Source organism: Cervus elaphus, chromosome X (assembly GCF_910594005.1).
Source record: "Cervus elaphus chromosome X, mCerEla1.1, whole genome shotgun sequence".
In the NCBI taxonomy this organism is placed as follows: Eukaryota; Metazoa; Chordata; class Mammalia; order Artiodactyla; family Cervidae; genus Cervus; species Cervus elaphus.
In genome coordinates, this window is record NC_057848.1 from 32,543,726 (window position 1) to 32,563,751 (window position 20,026).

The following is a 20,026-nucleotide window of genomic DNA, read 5'->3' on the forward strand; positions in this document are numbered from 1 at the left end:
TCCCACCCTTCTGGCTGTTAGGCCTAGCTCTTTATGTTACACCATCTTGCATGCATGCTCACTTAGTCGTGTGCAACTCTTTGTGACCTCATGGACTATAGCCAGCCAGGTTCCTCTGTCCATGGAATTTTCCAGGCAAAAATACTGGAGTGGGTTGCCATTTCCTTCTCCAGGGGATCTTACCAACCCAGGGATCAAACCCACATCTCCTGCATTGGCAGGCAGATTCTTTACCACTGAATGACCTGGGAAGCCCATACCATCTTGAATGACATCCTTTTTCCATGCAGGCAAGATTCATGACACAAGGTATCTCAGAAAGCAATAAGATGGTAGAGAGTAGATCATCTACCCATGATTTATAAGTCTGATGCTTTCTAAGTCCAGGTGGCGCTAGTGGTAAAGAACCTGCTTGCTAATACAGGAGATGTAAGAGATGCAGGTTCGATCCCTCGGTTGGGAAGATGCCCTGGAGGAAGGCATGGCAACCCACTCCAGTATTCTTGCCTGGAGAATCCCATGGACAGAGGAGTCTGGTGGGCTACAGTTCATAGGGTCACAGAGTTGGACACGACTGATGCAACTTAGCACACACGTAAGTCTGATAAAAGGGCTAGGAAGTGCAGTTAAATGACAAAAGGAAGGATTGTCTGAAATCTTTGTTAACTTTTAAAATTGAACATCTCCAACTGAACTTAATATCTTCACCTGAACCAGCAAACTTATTTTATATGAAGAAATATCTTCTGACCCAGGGATCGAACCCTTGTCTCTTACATCTCCTGCATTGGCAGGCAGGTTCTTTCCCACTAGTGCCACCTGGGAAGCCCAATAAATCAACAGATTCCTCATATTCTTCTCCATGTCTCCAAATATGCCTTTTTAGAATTATAGCAATGCAGACTTAGTAGTCACATTTGGTATTGTCTAGGCTATTCCCCGCCCCCAACTCTAACACTCTCATTTTACAGTGAAGAAACAGCGACCTAGGGACTGGAAGAAGAATGCGGATGTTATATTTCTGGTCCTGTGTGTTCTTTCTACCATATCATGCTTTGTTTCACTCTTGTTTGCCAATAAAAATTAATCTTAAGTACTGTCACACACTCTTCCCTTAATAGTCTTTGATAAACTAAAAATTACCAGTTGATTTAGCCCCAAGTTCAGTTCATTCTACCAAGACAAGACTATCACAAAGCTCCAAGGCAATGGTAAACTACACCCAGCTCTTAATGTGTTGAAATCCCAACAGTTCAAGATTCAGACAAGATGGAAAACGTGACTCTTCACATAACCCTTGCATCAACCTGAACTCTCCTCAAGAGAGCAAGGCTAGAGAAGAATCTATTTCCCTTTCAGTCTTTATTTGCCTATCTCAGCAGGAGCACTTAAATTAGTATAATGAGTTATAGACCTCTTCGTGAAGGCCAAAGGAGAAAGCAAGAGAATCTGCCAAAATCCACATACATTTGGACTTCAGCTTCACTTTCTTCTAAAAATTTCCTTTCCTGACCTGACTTCTCCTGACCTGCCAATTTTTCTAGACTGAATTAATTTTATATTCACCAAGAGTTTATGCTTTCAGACATTCCATTTGGATGGAATTCTTGACTTGGCTTTGACCGATTAGACCCAGCCAGCTGCAAGTTTGTGACTACACAACATTTAAGGAAAATGTATGCTTCCCCATCTTTTCCCATCAGAACCCCTGATACAAGCCAAGTGCCAAAAAGGATGTGAAGGTTAAGAGCTAGGTTCTCCTATGGTAGTGCCATCTCTTTCTACCTGGGCCAATATAGTCAAGAAGAAGAACACGCCCTCTAAGACTATCTATTTCAGTTGCTATTCATTTTTATCACTCCTATGGTGAAAAGTGATGATGATTGTTTTTTTAAACTCTTATTATGTCAAAATTTATGCACAAGTGAAAGAAAAGATCTATTATCATGAACAAATTTTAAAACTTTAGGTACTTTGTTCATCTGGAGGTAGCACTATTCTGCTATTTATGGTGGTTTTCTGAGGACTAGTATGAAAGCCAAACACCTTCCTAATTGAGGTGTCTTAGTAGAAAAGAGAGAATGGGCTTCCAGGGGACTCAATGGTAAAGAATCCACCTGCAATGCAGGAGACCCAGGAGATGCAACTTCGATCCCTGGGTCAGGAAGATCCCCTGGAAGAGGAAACGGCAACCCACTTCAGTACCCTTGCTTGGGAAATCCCATGGACAGAGGAGACTGGCAGGCTATAGTCCATGGGGTTGCAAAGGGTTGGACATGACTGAGCATGCACGCAAGTACAGGAAAGAAAGAAGACATAGGTGAAGGAGGTTTTATATTTACTGGACCACCGCAAGGCCTATACAAAGGAAAGGATAATTCAGTTCAAAATTGTTTATTGTTTTGATACTTTAGACCCAAAATATCTAGGCAATTGACATGAATTGTCATTTTGACATTTCAAATGTCAAATGAACATGGAACAATGGACTGCCTCCAAATTGGGAAAGGAGTATGTCAAGGCTACATATTGTCACCCTGCTTACTTAACTTATATGCAGAGTTCATGTGAAAGGCCGGGCTGGATGAAGTACAAGCTGGAAACAAGATTGCCAGGAGAAATATCAACAACCTCAGATATGCAGATGACACACCCTTATGGCAGAAAGCAAAGAGGAACTAAAGAGCCTATTCATGGGGGTGAAAGAGGAGAGTAAAAAAGCTGGCTTAAAACTCAACATTCTAAAAACAAAGATCATGGGGTCCAGTCCCATCACTTCATAGTAAATAGATATGGAAACAGTGACAGACTTTATTTTGGGGGGCTCCAAAATCACTGCAGATGGTGACTGTAGCCATGAAATTAAAAGACGCTTGCTCCTTCGAAGAAAAGCTATGACAAACCTAGACAGCATATAAAAAGCAGAGATATTACTTTACTGACAACGGTCTATCTAATCAAAGCTGTGGTTTTTCCAGTAGCCATGTACAGATGTCAGAGTTGGACCATAAAGAAAGCTGAACACCAAAGAACTGATGCTTTTGAACTGTGGTGTTGGAGAAGACTGTTGAGAATTCCTTGGACTGCAAGGAGATCAAACCAGTCCATCCTAAGGGAAATCAGTCCTGAATATTCATTGGAAGGACTGATACTGAAGCTGAAGCTCCAATACTTTGGTCACCTGATGTGAAGAACTGACTCATTGGAAAAGACCCTGATGCTGGGAAAGATTGAAGGCAGGAGTGGAAGGGGACAACAGAGAATGAGATGCTTGGATGGCATCACTGACTCAATGGACACCAGTTTGAGCAAGCTCATGGGAGTTGGTGAAGGACAGGGAAGCCTGGTGTGCTGCAGTCCATGGGGTCACAAAGAGTCAGACATAACTGAGCGACTGAACTGACTGACCAATAAACAAGTAAAGATTTTAAAAATAGGTTTATTTCCTTTGACCAAAACTTTACTATATATTGCTTCATTTGGACAATGACTACTAGCCATCTGCTTTTATTACTGACCACCCATTTCAGGATAAAATACTTTGTCACAGAATTGAATACTTGTTCTCTTAGTATTAGGTTATCTATTTGGCTTGGTTTAGAGCTTGTACTTCAGTATCTACCCTTCCTAATTGAGGTGGGAAATTTCATACAAGCTATATTGAATATGACAAATCTAGACAAGTTACACCACATGAGTTCCAGGGTCCTCTAGTGGCTTCAAAATTAGAGACTAACGTCAATATGCTTTGATGTCATAAGAATAGAATGTACCTTTCAGTCACTGTGATCACTTTGGCATTCAGCAATACATTTCCAGGAACATGATGTCAACCTTACAAAAGGATCCGGTGATTTAAACACATAAGGGTTAGGGTTGTAATTGAGACTTAAAGCAAACAGCTGAACATTTCATTTGATTCCAGATGTACAAGGTATTATCTTGTAAATCCATTCTCACCCAGACAACTAGTTAAAGCACGCTTTTTACTGTCACATTTCAGCAAATGATCAGTTCTGTCACAGAGATAATTATTTCTCAGCTCTTGTATGCTGGTGTAGCAAAAATAGCACATGGGGGCAATGTGAGGTGTTTGCATCCTCTCCAGACACCCTGCCACCACCATACTAGAATTTGCAAAGACTACTGTCTTTATTTCAACCACACAGACTGGGCACAAAGAGGCATGTGCATGCTTATGTGCTAAGTCACTTCAGTGACTGACTCTTTGTGACACCATGGACTGTAGCCCGCCAGGATCCTCTGTCCATGGGATTCTCCAGCCAAGAATACTAGACTGGGTTGTCATGCCCTCCTTCCCAACCCAGGGATTGAACTTGTGTCTCTTAAGTCTCCTGCTTTGGCAGGTGGGTTCTTTACCACTAGCACCACCTGGGAAGCCCTACAAAGAGGCACACTCTCCCACTGCTAGCTAAATTCAACAAAACTCTTCCCTAAACATTCTCTTTCTCAAACTTTTTTATGCTGTTTTCTCTGCCTAGGATGCCTATAGGAGCCAGGCAGGTAATATAAATTAATGAAATAAGCTGAGTGCATGCATGCTTAATGGCTCAGTCATGTCTGACTCTTTGTGACCCTATGGACAGAAGCCTGCAAGGCTCCTCTGTCCATGGGATTCTCCAGGCAAGAATACTGGAGTGGGTTGCCATTTCCTCCTCCAGGGGGTCTTGCTGACCCAGGGATTGAACCCACACCTCCTGTGTCTCCTGCATCACAGATGAACTCTACCTGCTGAGCCATCGGGGAAGCCCCAACAGGCTGAACAGAAGACAATGGAGAGTGATGGAAAGTGTGTCAAACAGCAGTCACTGTTTTTACAATTTTTTCCAAAATGGCAAACTACTGCAGAGTTCCAGCCAATTGCCACAATGATACCCAAAGTTGATAGATCTTCCAACTTGTAAGGAATACCCAGAAATCCAAGATTTTATGTGTAACCTCATGATTCCAAAATTCTGGCTACAATTTTCATAACCATAAAGATCAAACAAAAGTGGTTACCAGTTTGTGACCTGGGACCTAGACAAAGCCCATCCTTCCTTCTTTAAGACCCAGATTTGGTTCTGGGTCTCTGAGAAGTCTTCCTCCAGTAATCTGTCTCCTCTGAAGTTCTACCATATGTCTGGTTTCCTTTGTGCAACATGGCATCTACTCACTCTTCTGTATGGTATAACTTGTCTCTCTGACTTGACTGTAATCTCCATGAAGGCAGGGACTATGTGCCATCTCTTACAAAACCTAGCCCAAGGACAGGACATAGTAGCAGGCATTAATTACAAACAGCCAATACAACACAATCACAATCAGAACACCACCCTGTGACACTTAAATCTCTTTCACTAGTTGATTGATCCACCAAGCTTTTACAAGCACCTATTACCCCATCAGCACCACATCAGGTACTATGGTTGACATTAAAAACAAAAGATGTACCTCCGCCCTTGGGGAATTAGCAATCACATGTTGAGTCCAAATGTACAAAGAAGGGCTATTCAAAGTCATTGCTACCCTATTGTTCAAGGTACTTCACTTTCTCAAAACTGTTCTAAGCCAGCACTATCCAACAGAAATGTAATATGAACCACATGTGTACTTTTAAGTTTTCTAGTAGTCACATTTAAAAAACCTAAAAAGAAACAGATGAGATTAATTTCAGTAATGTTGTTGAGTTGGTCGTTCAGTCATGTCTGACTCTTTGAGACTCCATGCAGCACTCTACGCTTCCCTGTCCTTCACTATCTCCCAGAGTTTGCTCAAACTCACGTCCATTGAGTCGGTGATGCCATCCAACCATCTCGTCCTCTGTCACCCCCTTTTCCTGCTCTCAATCTTTCCCAGCATCAAGGTCTTTTCCAATGAGTTGGCTCTTTGCATCAGGTGGCCAAAGTATTGGAGCTTAAGCTTTAGCAATAGTCCTTCCAATGAGTATTCAGGGTTCATTTCCTCTAGGATTAACTGTTTTGATCTCCTTACAGTCTAAGGGACGCTCAAGAGTCTTCTCTAGCACCACAGTTTGAAAGCATCAGTTCTTTGGCACTCAGCCTTCTTTATGGTCCAACTCTCACATCTGTACATGACTACTGGAAAAACCATAGCTTTGACCATTTGGACCTTCGTCGGCAAAGTGATTCTCTGCTTTTTAATACTCTGTTCAGGTTTATCATAGCTTTCCTTCCAAGTAATATAGTAATACACTTTAACCCAATATATTCAAAGTATTATCATTTTGACATGTCATTAATATTTTGAAATATTAGAATGAAATATTTTACATGTTTCTGTACTATCCTCTAAATCCAACATGTATTTTACTCTTACAGCACATTTCAATTCAGCCTAGCCACATGCAAAGTGCCTACAAGTCACCTGTGGCTTGTGGATACCACCAGGGGCCACACAGTAAGAGAAAGGGATGCTCCTTACCTTACTGCCAAAGTGGGGATTGATAAATGTCACATCCTCCAAAGTCAGTAGAATTCTGTTGGGTCCTTTAATCAACTGGATTTTATTTATACGATGTCTGAAACAAGCATAAAGTCAGAAGGTCATGGGGGTTGGATATTTTGCAAACCAGGGGGTAAATTTGCCCTATGAGAGAAGTTAAAAAAATATACAAGATAATTGAGAGAATAAACACACAGGGATGTTTACCACAGTATCCACAGCAAAGAAAGAGAGCAAGTCTGGGCCTCATAACTTGCAATATTATAAAGACCAAAAGAGAAATGTGAAAATGCTATTAAAGAAGTATCAGAAGGGAGGGTACTGCATAGGGATGGGTATCTCAGACTATTATAACAGTGATTCCATATCAAGGGCACATTCAAAACAACACCTCTGAATACTTTTAAAGAATATAACACCTTTTCTCATTTGCCATAGTATATATTCTAATAATATCAGGGCCAAGAATCATTAATCTCAATTTTACAAATACAAAAAATATTAAAGAAACAAAACAAAATTAAGCAAATTGTGTAAGATACCATTGCCTGAGGCAGAGCTGGGGCTTGAATCCTGGGTGTTTGGCTATGGGCCCAGATTCCTGCTCACAAGACCACTTGTCTTGCAAAGTTGCATCTACGTGTTGCCAAAGCAACAGGTTGAAAAGTGGAAAAATTCAATCAGTTGGCTGCTTTGTCTACATGATTCCAAACAAATGGGCTGACTGGTTTTTGTTTTTTTTTTTTCCTGTGACTGAATTGGTCTCTTGTCTGAGCATTACATAGACACAGTTTAAACCTGATTCTCTCCAAACATGCCCATTAATTTGCGGTGAATGCAATTATTTCTTACAAATCAATTAGTACACAGAAGTTTGTGATGTCTACCCACACAGTCAGGTAGGTCCTCAGCTGAGCTAACTGGTCAACTTGAGGATCTCGAGGGAATCTTGGATTAGTTCGTGTGGTTGTTTTGTTCTGTTTCATCTTGGGGGCTCTGATAGCTAGAGTTCGGATTCACTTTTTCCATAATCCCTTAATGGTCACCCTGTGGAATGTATTAAAGCAGACAGCCAGAAAGGGGGAACAATCACTGAATCAAAATGCTTTGTCAGAAAAAAAAAATGCTTTGTCAGATTGCTCTGAGAAGTCTAAGGTGTCACTGTAGCTTTAAGTACCAACAACCCAGACAGTTTTTCTCAGTGATTCCACTGATTTGTAAACAAACAATTAATGTGTTTCTAATTGTCTGCCAACAAATATGTCCCTTATCATTGTGGGAGCTGCTGCCCTGCAGAGAAAATTAAAAGAGCCCTTTAGTGAATTCTTGGGTAGAGTGCATGAATCTTTCGGCAAAGTAAAGCATCACTCCCTAACTTATCTATTTCATATGTGCAATGAATTGTCTTAAGGCAGGCACACCTGTAAAAATAATCATGCTACAGAATACACTCTAGTAGAAAGAAAACTGGACCCCCCAATCCAGAGATCTGAAGTGCAGTGCAGATTCTGTCATTAATTAACCAGATAACCTTGGATAAATAATTTAACCTCTTCATGCACCAGTGTCCTCATCTCTCCAGCAGGATAATAGTCCTTGCATTACTCGCTTTATAGAGTTGTTTTGAAAATCAAATGAGATAATATATGTGAAAGTGCTCTGAAAAGCATGAAGCACTATGAAAGTATAAGAGCTCATTATTACCATTATCATCATTAGTATTACAAAGCACGGGAGAGCTTTATAGAAAGGCGCGGCAATCTGTTTCGGAGTAGAGAGAAAGGAGGAGTTCAAAGAATCCTTTGTTTTGGGGTGGCTGGGTTCTTTGCACGTCTTTCTTTTTGAAAAGAAAAAAAACAACAATCAAAACACAGAGAAAACGAAGGAACAGAGAGCCACTCTCCTGCAAGTAATCACCATCTATTACCGAAACTCATCAGCCGCTCAGCTCTTCTGATTGCAGCCGTGGTGGGCAGAGAGAGGGAGGAAGGCAGTGAAGAGGGGGCACCTTTTGTGCTTTGTTAGCTGGAGACCCAAGACCCAAGTGACTCTGGGAAACGACGTGCCTCTCTCCCGTCCCTGAGTTTTCTGTGGCCACTTGAAGCACCAATTGTCTCAAACTCATTTTCCTCTCCAATCATTTTCCTCTCTAATCATGTCCCTCTCCAATCATCTCCCTCTCCAGCCTTCTTTGCCCTTCAGCCCACAAGCTCCAAACAAATCCCCCCCCCCCTCCATGATTTTTTTTCTTTTTTTCTTCCCTCCCTAAGAATTACAGGTCAGGCTCCCTCTGAGCCCAAAGAACAGTCCATTTCATGGGAAAGACCAGCCAGATCAGTCATTTGCGGGGGGCGGGGGGCAGTTGTCAAATAACATAAGCAGCTGAGTGACTCCATTTTCCACCCTGCCATGGCATCTTTTGCCATTGGGAAGTCAGAGCCTACTCCTCTTCAAATCTCTCTAGAGGGAGAAGATTTTGATTGGAGGGCATTTATATTCACTAAAAGTAGCTCATGATGTTAATTAAATACTTTATTCCTTGGCAGCAGTTAAACATTAAATTTATGTTCTGAGTAGGGGTATGTCACAGTCACAGAAATTCAAAGAAAAACTTTAAACTGTCATCTTTATCCAGTGTGCTTTAACAATTCATAAGCTACCTACAACTTTGTGTGGCTTTATCAAGTCTCTAATACTGGGGAGACTGGATAATAGTGGATTTTCACAGTGATACTAACATACTAAACACTAGGAATAACACCTGTCGGTTTCAACCCAGGATTTTACATACTTGTTAGAATATCAGAGCTGGAAGGGCTCTTAAAGATCATCTAATCCAATTCCTTCATTTTACAAATAAGAAAATTCTGACCAAGAGAAATTCAGTGTCTTGTCCAAATTTACACAGATACTTAAGACACTCTATAGACACTTTTTTCCTTGAAATTTGCCCAAATAGCTCCATCCCCGTTCTCCATCAAGTTCTTGTCATATTGTTGTTAGGACCACCCTTAGAAAGAGATAACAAAGTTGTGGTTTACAGAGTAGAAAGGGTAAGTAGGAGGGTTGTGGTTGATTTATTTTTTCCAAAATCATCCTACTGTGGGGAGGAACCAACTGTTAAAGTGTGAAGATTATGAGAAAGGGGTGTCATATTATAAAGCCAGCTTAAGCCATTTATCCCTGATCCTGAATAAGTTCATCAGAGTAGTTGGTCATGAATTTAAGGATCTGAAGAAGAAAGATAAAGACTTGATGGTAATGATGATGGTGATGATTAGCTAGGACTGATTTTGTCCAAGCAAGAATGATAGTAAAAATCTGCAATAGGATACCCTGGGCAAAAGTGATGACTCTCAAAGCAAGGATTCTCAGTTCCCAACAATCAGCAGGAGAGCTCCAGGTGCTTGAGAAGGAGTTGAGATTTACCATTTCTTGGGCACCTACTATGAGACAAGTATTGTTCTAGGTACTTTATTGGCTTTGGTTTATTTAATCTCCTCTACAGTCCTGTGAATTCATACCATTATTCCTAAATCTTAGATTCTAGCCAAAGTTTGCCTAATTCTTGGAACTTGTTAAAATATCCCAGTCCATACCACTTGTGGAGGGAAGTGTTTATAGGAGACTCTGCCAGTGGAAAAGGTAGCACAGATGGGGGGTAGGCAGTCCCTAAAGTACTAGCTCTCTTATTTCACAATAGTGTTGAGAGCCAGATCTACTCACAGGCAATAACACTGACAACACAGCTGAGGAAGTTATTCTTGGCATCATGAAAACACTTCACTCTAAATGGGGCCGGTAGGGATGGTAAATCACTATGGAAAAAGAGAAAATCAGTGGGTCATGTAATGAGGCAATTGTACTGAAACATGACTTCCCAGAAATCAATATTAACAAGGCTATTATGGGCTTGTAGTTTTATATACAAAAAGAAAAAAAAAAGTGTACCTTATAAAGTAAGCAAATCCATTAATAGACAGCAGGGCTATAAGCAATGCAAGGCAGACCATCACAGCAAAGGTAGGGTTGATGCCTGCAGAGAGAAAGAGGAAGAGAAAGAATGGCATCAGAAAGAGGCTGTATATAAAGGGCACCACAGAGCGACTCCTCGTGCTTTCTGGTGACTCTAAATCAAGCTACATCTACCTAACTTATTTCTATTCTTCTCCAACACAGTCTGTCTTGTTGACTTTATGGACACAGAAAGCAATTTCACTGTTCTGAAGCAAAACTACTCACCACTCTGACAATAACAAATCACATGAATGAAGGCTGACCCGGGTGTTTCTTTGGAGAAAAAAGTTCACAAATGAAAACTTTGAGTACGTTAATTTAAGTTGAACAGCAATAGAGTTCTTGAGAACAAATATGTTATCTCACCTGTGAAGGGTATTATGTTGCCTTCATAAAATAAAAGATCTTTTTAATCCACCCAAGCCCACAGACCTCGTGAGTTATAGATGAAAAACGTAGCACTTGTCCTTCAAGGGTGAGCCTGGTTTTGATAATTAGTATTTTCACTAGGATGTAAATTGTCCTCTGCAAAAGCTAAGTGTTTGGATGGATTACTAAGATCTCAGAGGGAAATGATGCAAGTGAAGAGGTACTGAGGTGCTAAAGCAAAAGAGAAGTTGAAGTCTAATTCAAATAGATGCATTTGGTTTTAGAAAGGTGTGGGGTATACCTGCATAGGAATAATATAGATCTTCCAAATTTCTCCTCTGGCTCTCAGAGATTTGATGGAGTGTCCTCACTTCCACAAACTAGAGGGTTTTCATCAGTCAATCAAACTGCCAGTATTATGGGAGGCCGACTGTGTTGGGTGGTTGGGGGTGGGGCATAAGAATTATTAGCTCTGGTCCCTGCCCTCCAGGAGCAGTCCATTTGGGAGGAAGAGACACAATCAATACACAAGAAACAATTGGAGAGCAATTTTGTGCTAAGCTGTGAGGTACAGACTTTTAGTTCAATGGGAGTTCAGAGAGGAGAGGGTGGAGAAATTGTATTTCCGTGGTGGAACCTGATTGACAGGATTTGGATACATCAAGGAAAGGACAGGTGAATTGTCCAGCAAGGGAAACAATTGCAGATCATAGCATATAAAAGACCAAGATAAAGAGTCGTGCCTTCCTCTTACTAGAAAAACCTCTTTGGGAGTGGGATCCTTTAACGACTGTGGGAGGCTTTTAAATTGTGGATGGTTATTCAAAGCTGCAAAGTACCTCTCATTGTCCTTATTATTTTAAATTAACTACATAGAGTTCCAAGCTGTTTATGTCACCTGACTGCAAATGATTGATTCTGTGAGTGTCCCAATATTAAAACATGCCCTCCCCTAAACAGGTTCCCTGTAACCCAAGCTGAGCCAAATTGACTACCTGTGATTTTCCATTCCTTACCTCCTTGACAGATCTTCCCATCTGCAAACCAGCATTTTGCATCTGCTTGAGGGGGCCTGCCACCAGGAAAGTGAATAGGGGTCTCTCCGAACCGTAGCAGCTCCATTTCCATGTCCACAGTGTAAGTACTATGGAGTTCCCATTCTTTCCAGTTGGTGTCCAGTATTACATATTCTGAAATTCCATTTCCATTTGAATCTGTCCTTATCAACTGGTTGAATCCATAGAACTGCATATTTCTGGAATGCTGAACCAGGCTGGCAGTACTAGCCCATCCATTTTCTTTCATAGCATTATTCATGGCTTGTGCGATAAAGTAAATTGAATTGTAGATGGTTCCAAACAACGGTGAAACCTATTTTTAAAAATTACAATTATCTTGAGCCCTAGTTGCCCTAGAGCAATCTCAGAGTGTATTCCAAGCCTGTGTTCATTATTATGGGCTGCACGTCTGAGTGGAGGTGAGCTATGAAGACCCAGAGGAAAAAAAAAAAAAAAAGATTGTTTCTCAGGACTTGCTTGGTTTCTCCCCTGATTTTTTCTGTTTTTTTCCCCCAGGCCTTCACATCTTTAAATATATCAAATATGACAATTTTATGAGCAAACCAAGTCATACACAATATATTTTTATGCTTCTAAACGAAGAAAGTGATTTAGAGTTATAAAGGGGCTAAAAAAAAGTATGAAATAGATAAGAGGCACTCAAAAGAAATTTACCAGGTTAATTACCGGGACATTATGGATGGTAAAATCATTTGGTAGTTGGTAAAATCATTTGGTTCCCTCTCTCTGGGCTTCAATTTCTTCCTCTCTAAATTGAGGATACATAACCATGAATGGAGTCATCCAGTCTAGCTATCTTACTTCCTAGATATGAAAAGGAGTCCCAAAGAAGTTAAGTGATTGGTCAAGGTCGACTAGCAAACATTTGGTTTGCTGTTCAAAACAGTCATATGGGCTTCCCAGGTGGCTCAGTGGTAAAGATTGAACCTAGGGTTCAATCCCTAGGTCGGGTAGATCCCCTGGAGAAAGAAATGGCAACCCACTCCAGTATTTTTGCCTGGGAAATCCCATAGACAGAGGAGCCTGGCTGGCTACAGTCCATGGGGTTGCCAAGAGTCAGACATGACTTAGTAACTAAGACAACAAACAAAAACAGCAAAACAGTCATAAGATTTGCAGGACCATTTGTTCCTGTCCAAAATGTCCATGAGCATATTCTGTCCATGTAAAATGGTTCTGGAGAAGACCAAATATCAAGGACATTTTGGCATGGACCAAATGTCTTATGGCTGTTTTGAACATGACTATATGGTCCTGCAAATATCAAGGACCATTTGGCAAGGACCAAATGTATTATGAACCAAATGTAGATAGATGTTTTGGTCATGACCAAATATCAAGGGCATTTTGGTGTGGACCAAATTTCTTATGGATATTTGGGACAGGATCAAATGTCCTGCAAGGGTCATGGTCACTCACCTAGGCATAAAATCAGGACTAGAACCCATGTCTGTTGATTTGGTTTATTTTAGCATTCTTGACTGAAACACATATTCTCCATGGTCACTTCTAGTTCTGAACTCCTGTGAAACTTCCCAAATCTTGATCTAGTCCAGGGAGCAAATTTAGCGTGCAGACTTTTTTGTTTGGCTTGTTTATAGGTTCTTCTTAATTCCTCTGACCTTCTATCATTGATGTGCCCTACAGCTCAGTCCTTGGTCCTTGGTCCTTGGTCTTCTCTATCTAAACTCACTCCCTTGGTGATCTCTTCTGCTCTCCTGGCTTTAATATATCACTCTATGCCATAAATCTCAGATTTACACTTCCAGTTAAGACCTGTTTCCTAAATTCTAGATTCATACAGTCAACTGCTTACTTGGTATCTCTGCTTAAATTTCAGTGTACCCCAAATCAAACTCCTGATCTTTACCTCAAATCTTTGTGCTCCATTTACAACAAGGCTTTCCCATTTTTGTTAAAAGCCACTCCATTCTTCCAGTTGTTCAAGCCAAAGACCTTGCCCCAGCAACAGAGCTAACTAATAGCAGAGAAGAAACCAACATCTCAATCTCCTGAGCTTTATTCCAATGACCCCCCTTCACCACCCTACCTTAACACACACTATAGAAATAAGCATGGTGAATGGATGACATGTGCTGCCACTAAGGCATCCACACTTAGTTGCCTAGCACACACTGAGGTCCCTTTAGGGGGCTGCACTAACTCTCCCTCCTGACATTCTCAGATGCTCCAGTTAATTGTATTTAGGATTTCTGCAAGAGTCTGCCTGTTCCCTGGGGCTTGAGTAGGTTATGACAATAACTGAAGGCTGGAAGGTAGAGGATAAAATCAATACTAGTAAAACAAATAAGTAAAAACCCTCAGGGCAGCAAGTTCCTGAAAATAGGGAAAATGCTAGTATTCTGTTTCGAAAGGCACAGAGCCTTCTGGGAAAGGGACTGCATCTAACCTACCACCAGAAGCAAAGATTTGAACTCTTAAAAACATTATCCTCAAAAAAAAAAACAAAAAACATTATCCTCGCCTCTAGGCTGACCCATCCCATGGGGTTTTCAGCTGGCCAGCCCTCGCTGCCCTCAGATCTCTCGGATTGACCCCTGTTAAAGCTCACTGACAGTAACTCCCCAAGATGAATGAAACCTGAAGCTTATCCTGCAGGATTCTCGAGCTTCCACCACATATCACACACATATACACACACATGCACATACTCACACACAAAGAGCCACAAAAGTATGGTAGGGGGACTTGAAGCTAAGGGAAAGAACACAGCTGTGGCAACGGCATTCATTTGCAAAAGAGAGGCTGTCACTATGACCCACTTTCGCTATAAGGGCTTAGATTTGTGTTCTAGCTGGTTTATATTGCCATTTTATCTGCTGTGCCCTTCAACAATGTAACTGCCCCTTCCCATAAGCCAAAGGCATACTCTGTTAGCATTAGTAGCAAAAGCTCTGTAGTTGCAGCTGTTACACATAATGAGGAAAACAAGAACTAGAGGATGGGACAAGGGAAGTAAGAACACTCTTTACAACCTTCTGTGTTGGCTTCTGACTATAGTTCCAAAGAAGCAAGACAGGATTAGCAGGACCTACTGTCAGGCAGATGACCTTGTCACAGATCAGAATGGTGAAACCACTGGTGACTCAGCCTATTGGTTTTGACTACTGTATAGACCCGAATCAGAATGAATGAACTGTGAATAAATGAATGATAATTGAGATTTAATCTTTCATTGTTACTCAGAGATTTTGGGCTTCCCTTGTGGCTCAGCTGGTAAAGAATCTGCCTGCAATGAGGGAGACCTGGATTCGATCCCTGGGTTGGGAAGATCCCCCAGAGAAGGGAAAGGCTACCCACTCCAGTATTCTGGCCTAGAGAATTCCATGGACTGTATAGTCCACGGGGTCGCAAAGAGTTGGACACGACTGAGAGACTTTCAGTGATTTTGGTCACCCTAGGCCATCTGGAGCTTGTGTCCAAGAAACCAAGGTCTGGGTCAGGAGCAGTGATATTTGAATTTGTTCAGTGCAATGATTCTTGCTGTCATTAAGTTGACTATTATCAGTTCAGATTTACTGTGCTTAAAAGACACAAAACGCTTCCAAAGAATTTTGTCCTTGGAAGTACATTAAAAAAAAAAAAAAAAAAAAGATACCTGGCTTGGAAAGCACCATTTGAAGGACAAAATGGCAACATTACCTTTGAACCAAAAGCCAGGTGCATACAGAGATCAAGAAACCAAAAGGTAACTGAATTCTTGTTATTAAAGGTGATACCTCCAATAATGCATTTCCTGAACTTAGCCAAGAAATGGCTAATAGCCTAATCTGTTTGGCATGATACTCATGAACATCACACTCTTATTTTATATAGAATAAAGCACAAAGACAATTGTAGCTACTATGAGCGGCAGGCAACCTTTTCGGACAACCTGTCTGGTAGGCCCCATCCTGGAAAGCTCTAGTCTTAACCACATCCCCATCAGCCTAGCATTCCCCTGCTAACCACCCGTATCTATGGTAATGGAAAACAATAGGTGTAGGAGCTTCAGGTCCCCCAGGCTTGCTGAGAAATCCAGAGGACTTCTTTTGCTTAGCCAAATAAGGTCACATTTGGAAAAAATATTCAAAATATGTGTTCTAGCAATATGTATTTGTAGCCAATAGAATTTCAATGAAAACAAAGATTGGGAATACAATGAAAAAGAAGAAGGCAGGAACTAAAACCTTATTTCAGAAGTCTTTTTGTGCCAATATATAAAGGTACAAAGTGTAATCCTTGTCCAATCATGCTGAGACCAAATTAGAAAGTTTGTCACTGATGTCCCACCTCCCAATCTCTCCATTCAGATTTATTTTTATCTTTTCACAGGTTGCCATAATGTTCTATCACCTTCTCTATTAGAGGAAAACAATTCAATGTGTGTGTGTCTGTGTGTGTGTGTGCTCAGTCGTGTCCAACTCCATCAACCCCATGGACTGCGACCCCACCAGGCTCCACTGTCCATGGTATTTTCCTAGCAAGAATCAAGAGTGGATTGCCATTTCCCCCTCCAGGGGGTCTTCCCAATCCATTGATCAAACCCATGTCTCCTGCGTCTCCTGCATTGCAGGCAGATTCTTTACCACTGAGCCACCAGGGCAGCCCCAAACGTTACAATAAATCCATTCAAATCAAAGTATTAGTCACTTAGTAATGTTACTTTGAGTAAAGTACTAGACATGGGAAATGATCTAATTTTTTAAAAGGCTATTGTGTGGTTAAATGGTCAGGTTCTGGTACTTCTGGTATTAGACTTGGGTTAGAATCCTAGTTGGTTTATGGACAAGTGGACAAGTTACCTTGAGCCTCAGTTTCATCATCCATAATATGGAATTCAATCAGTTCACTTGCTCAGTCATGTCCAACTCGTTGCGACCCCATAGACTTGATAATACCTAATTTGTAGGCTTGGACTGAGGATTCAATAAGACCATTTATGTAAATTACCTGGTACAAAATAAACATAGACTACATGATAGCTGCTATTGTTTGCATTTCAGCAGAGGAGCATAGGGCTCTGGTAATATCATCCTAGAAGTTAGTATTCAAGATCCTCGTTCCAGTCTTAGTTTTAGAGTCCCAGTTTTAGATCCAGTGTCCTTAGCATCCTGAAATGGTAAAACTGTTCACCTTATTGGGGGAAAGATCTTGTTTCTATTTTGTTTTCCATTACATTACCTGCAGAATGCCTAGGCTATCATAATAATAAAAATAACAACATTAATAATAACAATAAACATTTATTGAGGAGTCATTAGGTGCCAGGCAAGCTCTTTTATGTGTATTAACTCATTTAATCTTCACAACAACTGTATGAGGTAGGTACTGTTATTATTCCCAATTTAAAATTAATGTAGATACAGTGAGCTTAAGTAAATTTGCAGCACTCTGCCCTCAGAGCCCATGCTCTTACTTACCATGTTATAACTGAGGTTAATAAATACATGCTAAATTAATTAATGGATGGTAGTTAAACTCACCAATAAAAGAGTATCATGTATACCTTTTGTAACTTCTTTTTTTCCTTTCATGGCTTCCTTATTAAAGACAGAAAAACCAAATTTTTTTCTTCACTCTCTTCCCCTTCTCAGACATCACTCCCAAACAAGAACAAGAACCAGAAACAGTAAACCTCCACATCTAATGGTATTAGGAGACATCTATAATCTTGAACCACAGAATATGAAGATAGAAACCTGCTACAGGAGTGGTAACTGATTTAGCAGAGTGGAGGGTGATTAAATTTAAGTACCTGAACAGGGGACTATTGGTAAGCAACAAGGAGATTTGCCCTTGTGAATCCTGGAAGGGCTTAGAAGTTAGAGGCGCTATGCACAGAAGTAGGGGTTAGGCAGAGCACTAAAAGAGGGGTAGTTTTGAATGTGTGTGTACAGAATAGATTTCTGCCATCTACCTCTACCAAGGAGAGCCAAATCTCTGCAGGAAACAGGTTAAACGGATTCAGAGCAGCTCCAGAGCTGGAACACTTGACCCAAAGGACAGTGAAAATGAGGTGGGCCATAGAAAAATGAATAATGAAGCTTAAGTGTTCATACTTAATGATGAAAATCCCAGTCTACTTCTCCCAACATGGCTCCTAGAAGAGTGACAATCAGGATTACAACTCCCAGGAAGGAGATTGAAGCATTCTTCTCTGAAGAAAGTGACTAGCCCAAGAAGCAAGATCTACAGATATTCACACACACACACACACACACACACACACACACAAACAGCTGGCAAGTCAATTCCCTGATATTGAAACCTACAGGTCAACATGCCCACCATGGACCTTCAAATCCTTCTTTTAAAGCTTCACTGTTAAATATGACTAGACAGCCAGGATCATCACTTAAGGAAAGCTTCCAAGATTAAATAGACCAAAACAAAGAAGCATGAAAAATTAGGAACTGAGGGAGACACAAAGAGCAAAGGAAAACTTCAAAGAAACTATAATGAATATTTTCAGAGAAATAAGAGAAAATGATATATTCTTGAAACAAAAGCAGAATGCTATAACAAAATAGAATCAAACAAGAATTAATTCTTGGAAATAAAAAACATGATAGCAAAAAAAATTAATCAGTAAAAGAGTCAGAACACAAAATTGAGGAACTTTTTCAGGAAGAAACACTAAAAACAAAGATATGAGTGATACAAGGGAACTAATAAGACAATTTAAAAATTCAACCGAGAAAAAAAAATCAACCCAGGCAATCTTACATCAACTAGTGGTATTTCCAGAAAGTACAAAGACAATGTTGCTGAGGAAATTATCAGACAAAAAGAAAAGAAAATTTTCTAGGCAGAAGGAACTTCTAGATTGAAAGGCCCTACCAAACAAACAGCACAATACATGTCAAAAATCCAGGCATAATCATGAAATTTCATTACACAGGGAATAAAGTGAAGTGAAGTCGCTCAGTTGTGTCCGACTCTTTGCGACCCCATGGACTGTAGCCTACCAGGTTCCTCCATCCATGGGATTTTCCAGGCAAGAATACTGGAGTGGGTTGCCATTTCCTTTTCCATAAAGAGATAACCTTAAAAGTTTCCAGGGAAGATAAAGAGGAGTGAAAACATGTTGCATCAAAGGATCAGGAATAAGAATAACACTGGAGTTCTCAACACCAATGACGGCAATAAGAAGACAAAGTGCTGTGTCTTCAAAGTGCTAATAGAAAATAATTTTTAATCTATATTTATGCTATGCTGTGCTAAGTCACTTCAGTTGTGTCTGACTCTTTGCAACCCTATGGATTGTAGCCTGCCAGGCCCCTCTGTTCATGGGGATCCTCCAGGCAAGAATGCTGGAGTGGGTTGCCTCCAGGGAATCTTCCCATCCCAGTAATTGAACCCGTGTTTCTTAAGTCTCCTGCACTGGCAGGTAGATTCTTTACCACAAGCATCACCTGGGAAGCCAACTTATATTTATTACAAACTTAGTCAAACTATCAATCAATAGTGAAGCTAGAATAAAAGTTCACAGTGTAAAATTTTGAAAGTTTAACTCCTGTATATCTTTCTCATAATCTGCTAAAGGATGTGCTCCACCAAAATGAGACCATAAACAAGAAAATGGGAGTCATGAGAGTCATGAATAGTGAATTCAACACAGAAAAAAAGAGAAAAAGGAATTTCCAGAGTGGCAAAAAGGAAGATCCTATCATAATAGTTGTACAGCAACCTTAGGGAGCAACAAGTTTAGATTGGAATAAGAGGACAGAGAGCCTCAGGAAAAACAAATGAAATTGATAAGGGATTTAACAGATTTTGCCATGTATAAAATTGTTTTCAAAGGATTCTATAGTTTTATCAGACAGTGCAAAAAGACTTGGATATCCAGATTAAGGGAAAAAATTAAAAATAAAGCAATTATTAACTCCAGTAAAAATCAAAAGTTATAACTGAAATGAATTCTTATCATAGTATACCACATGGATTATATATGAGTGATATTTAGACAGGTAAAATATTAAAAACATAAAATATGAATTTAACTAAAAGGTGTGACATAACTGAAGTCTGAAGGAGGGTAAGAAAGTATATAAGAGCTTTAACTATAATGGGAAGTGAGCAAATAATATCCA

General features: G+C 40.3%; 1 protein-coding gene across 1 annotated transcript in view; it reads right to left on the reverse strand.

Moving 5' to 3' along the window:
• The window catches only part of GUCY2F (guanylate cyclase 2F, retinal), a 105,694-nt gene that overhangs the window by 55,330 nt on the left and 30,338 nt on the right, over nucleotides 1-20,026 (reverse strand). The window contains exons 4-6 of the mRNA XM_043896707.1: nucleotides 11,868-12,222; nucleotides 10,417-10,501; nucleotides 6,445-6,541 (exon numbers count right to left, since the gene is read on the reverse strand). Of these exons, the coding sequence (XP_043752642.1) occupies nucleotides 6,445-6,541; nucleotides 10,417-10,501; nucleotides 11,868-12,222 (537 nt within the window). The remainder of the gene's footprint in view (nucleotides 1-6,444; nucleotides 6,542-10,416; nucleotides 10,502-11,867; nucleotides 12,223-20,026) is intronic.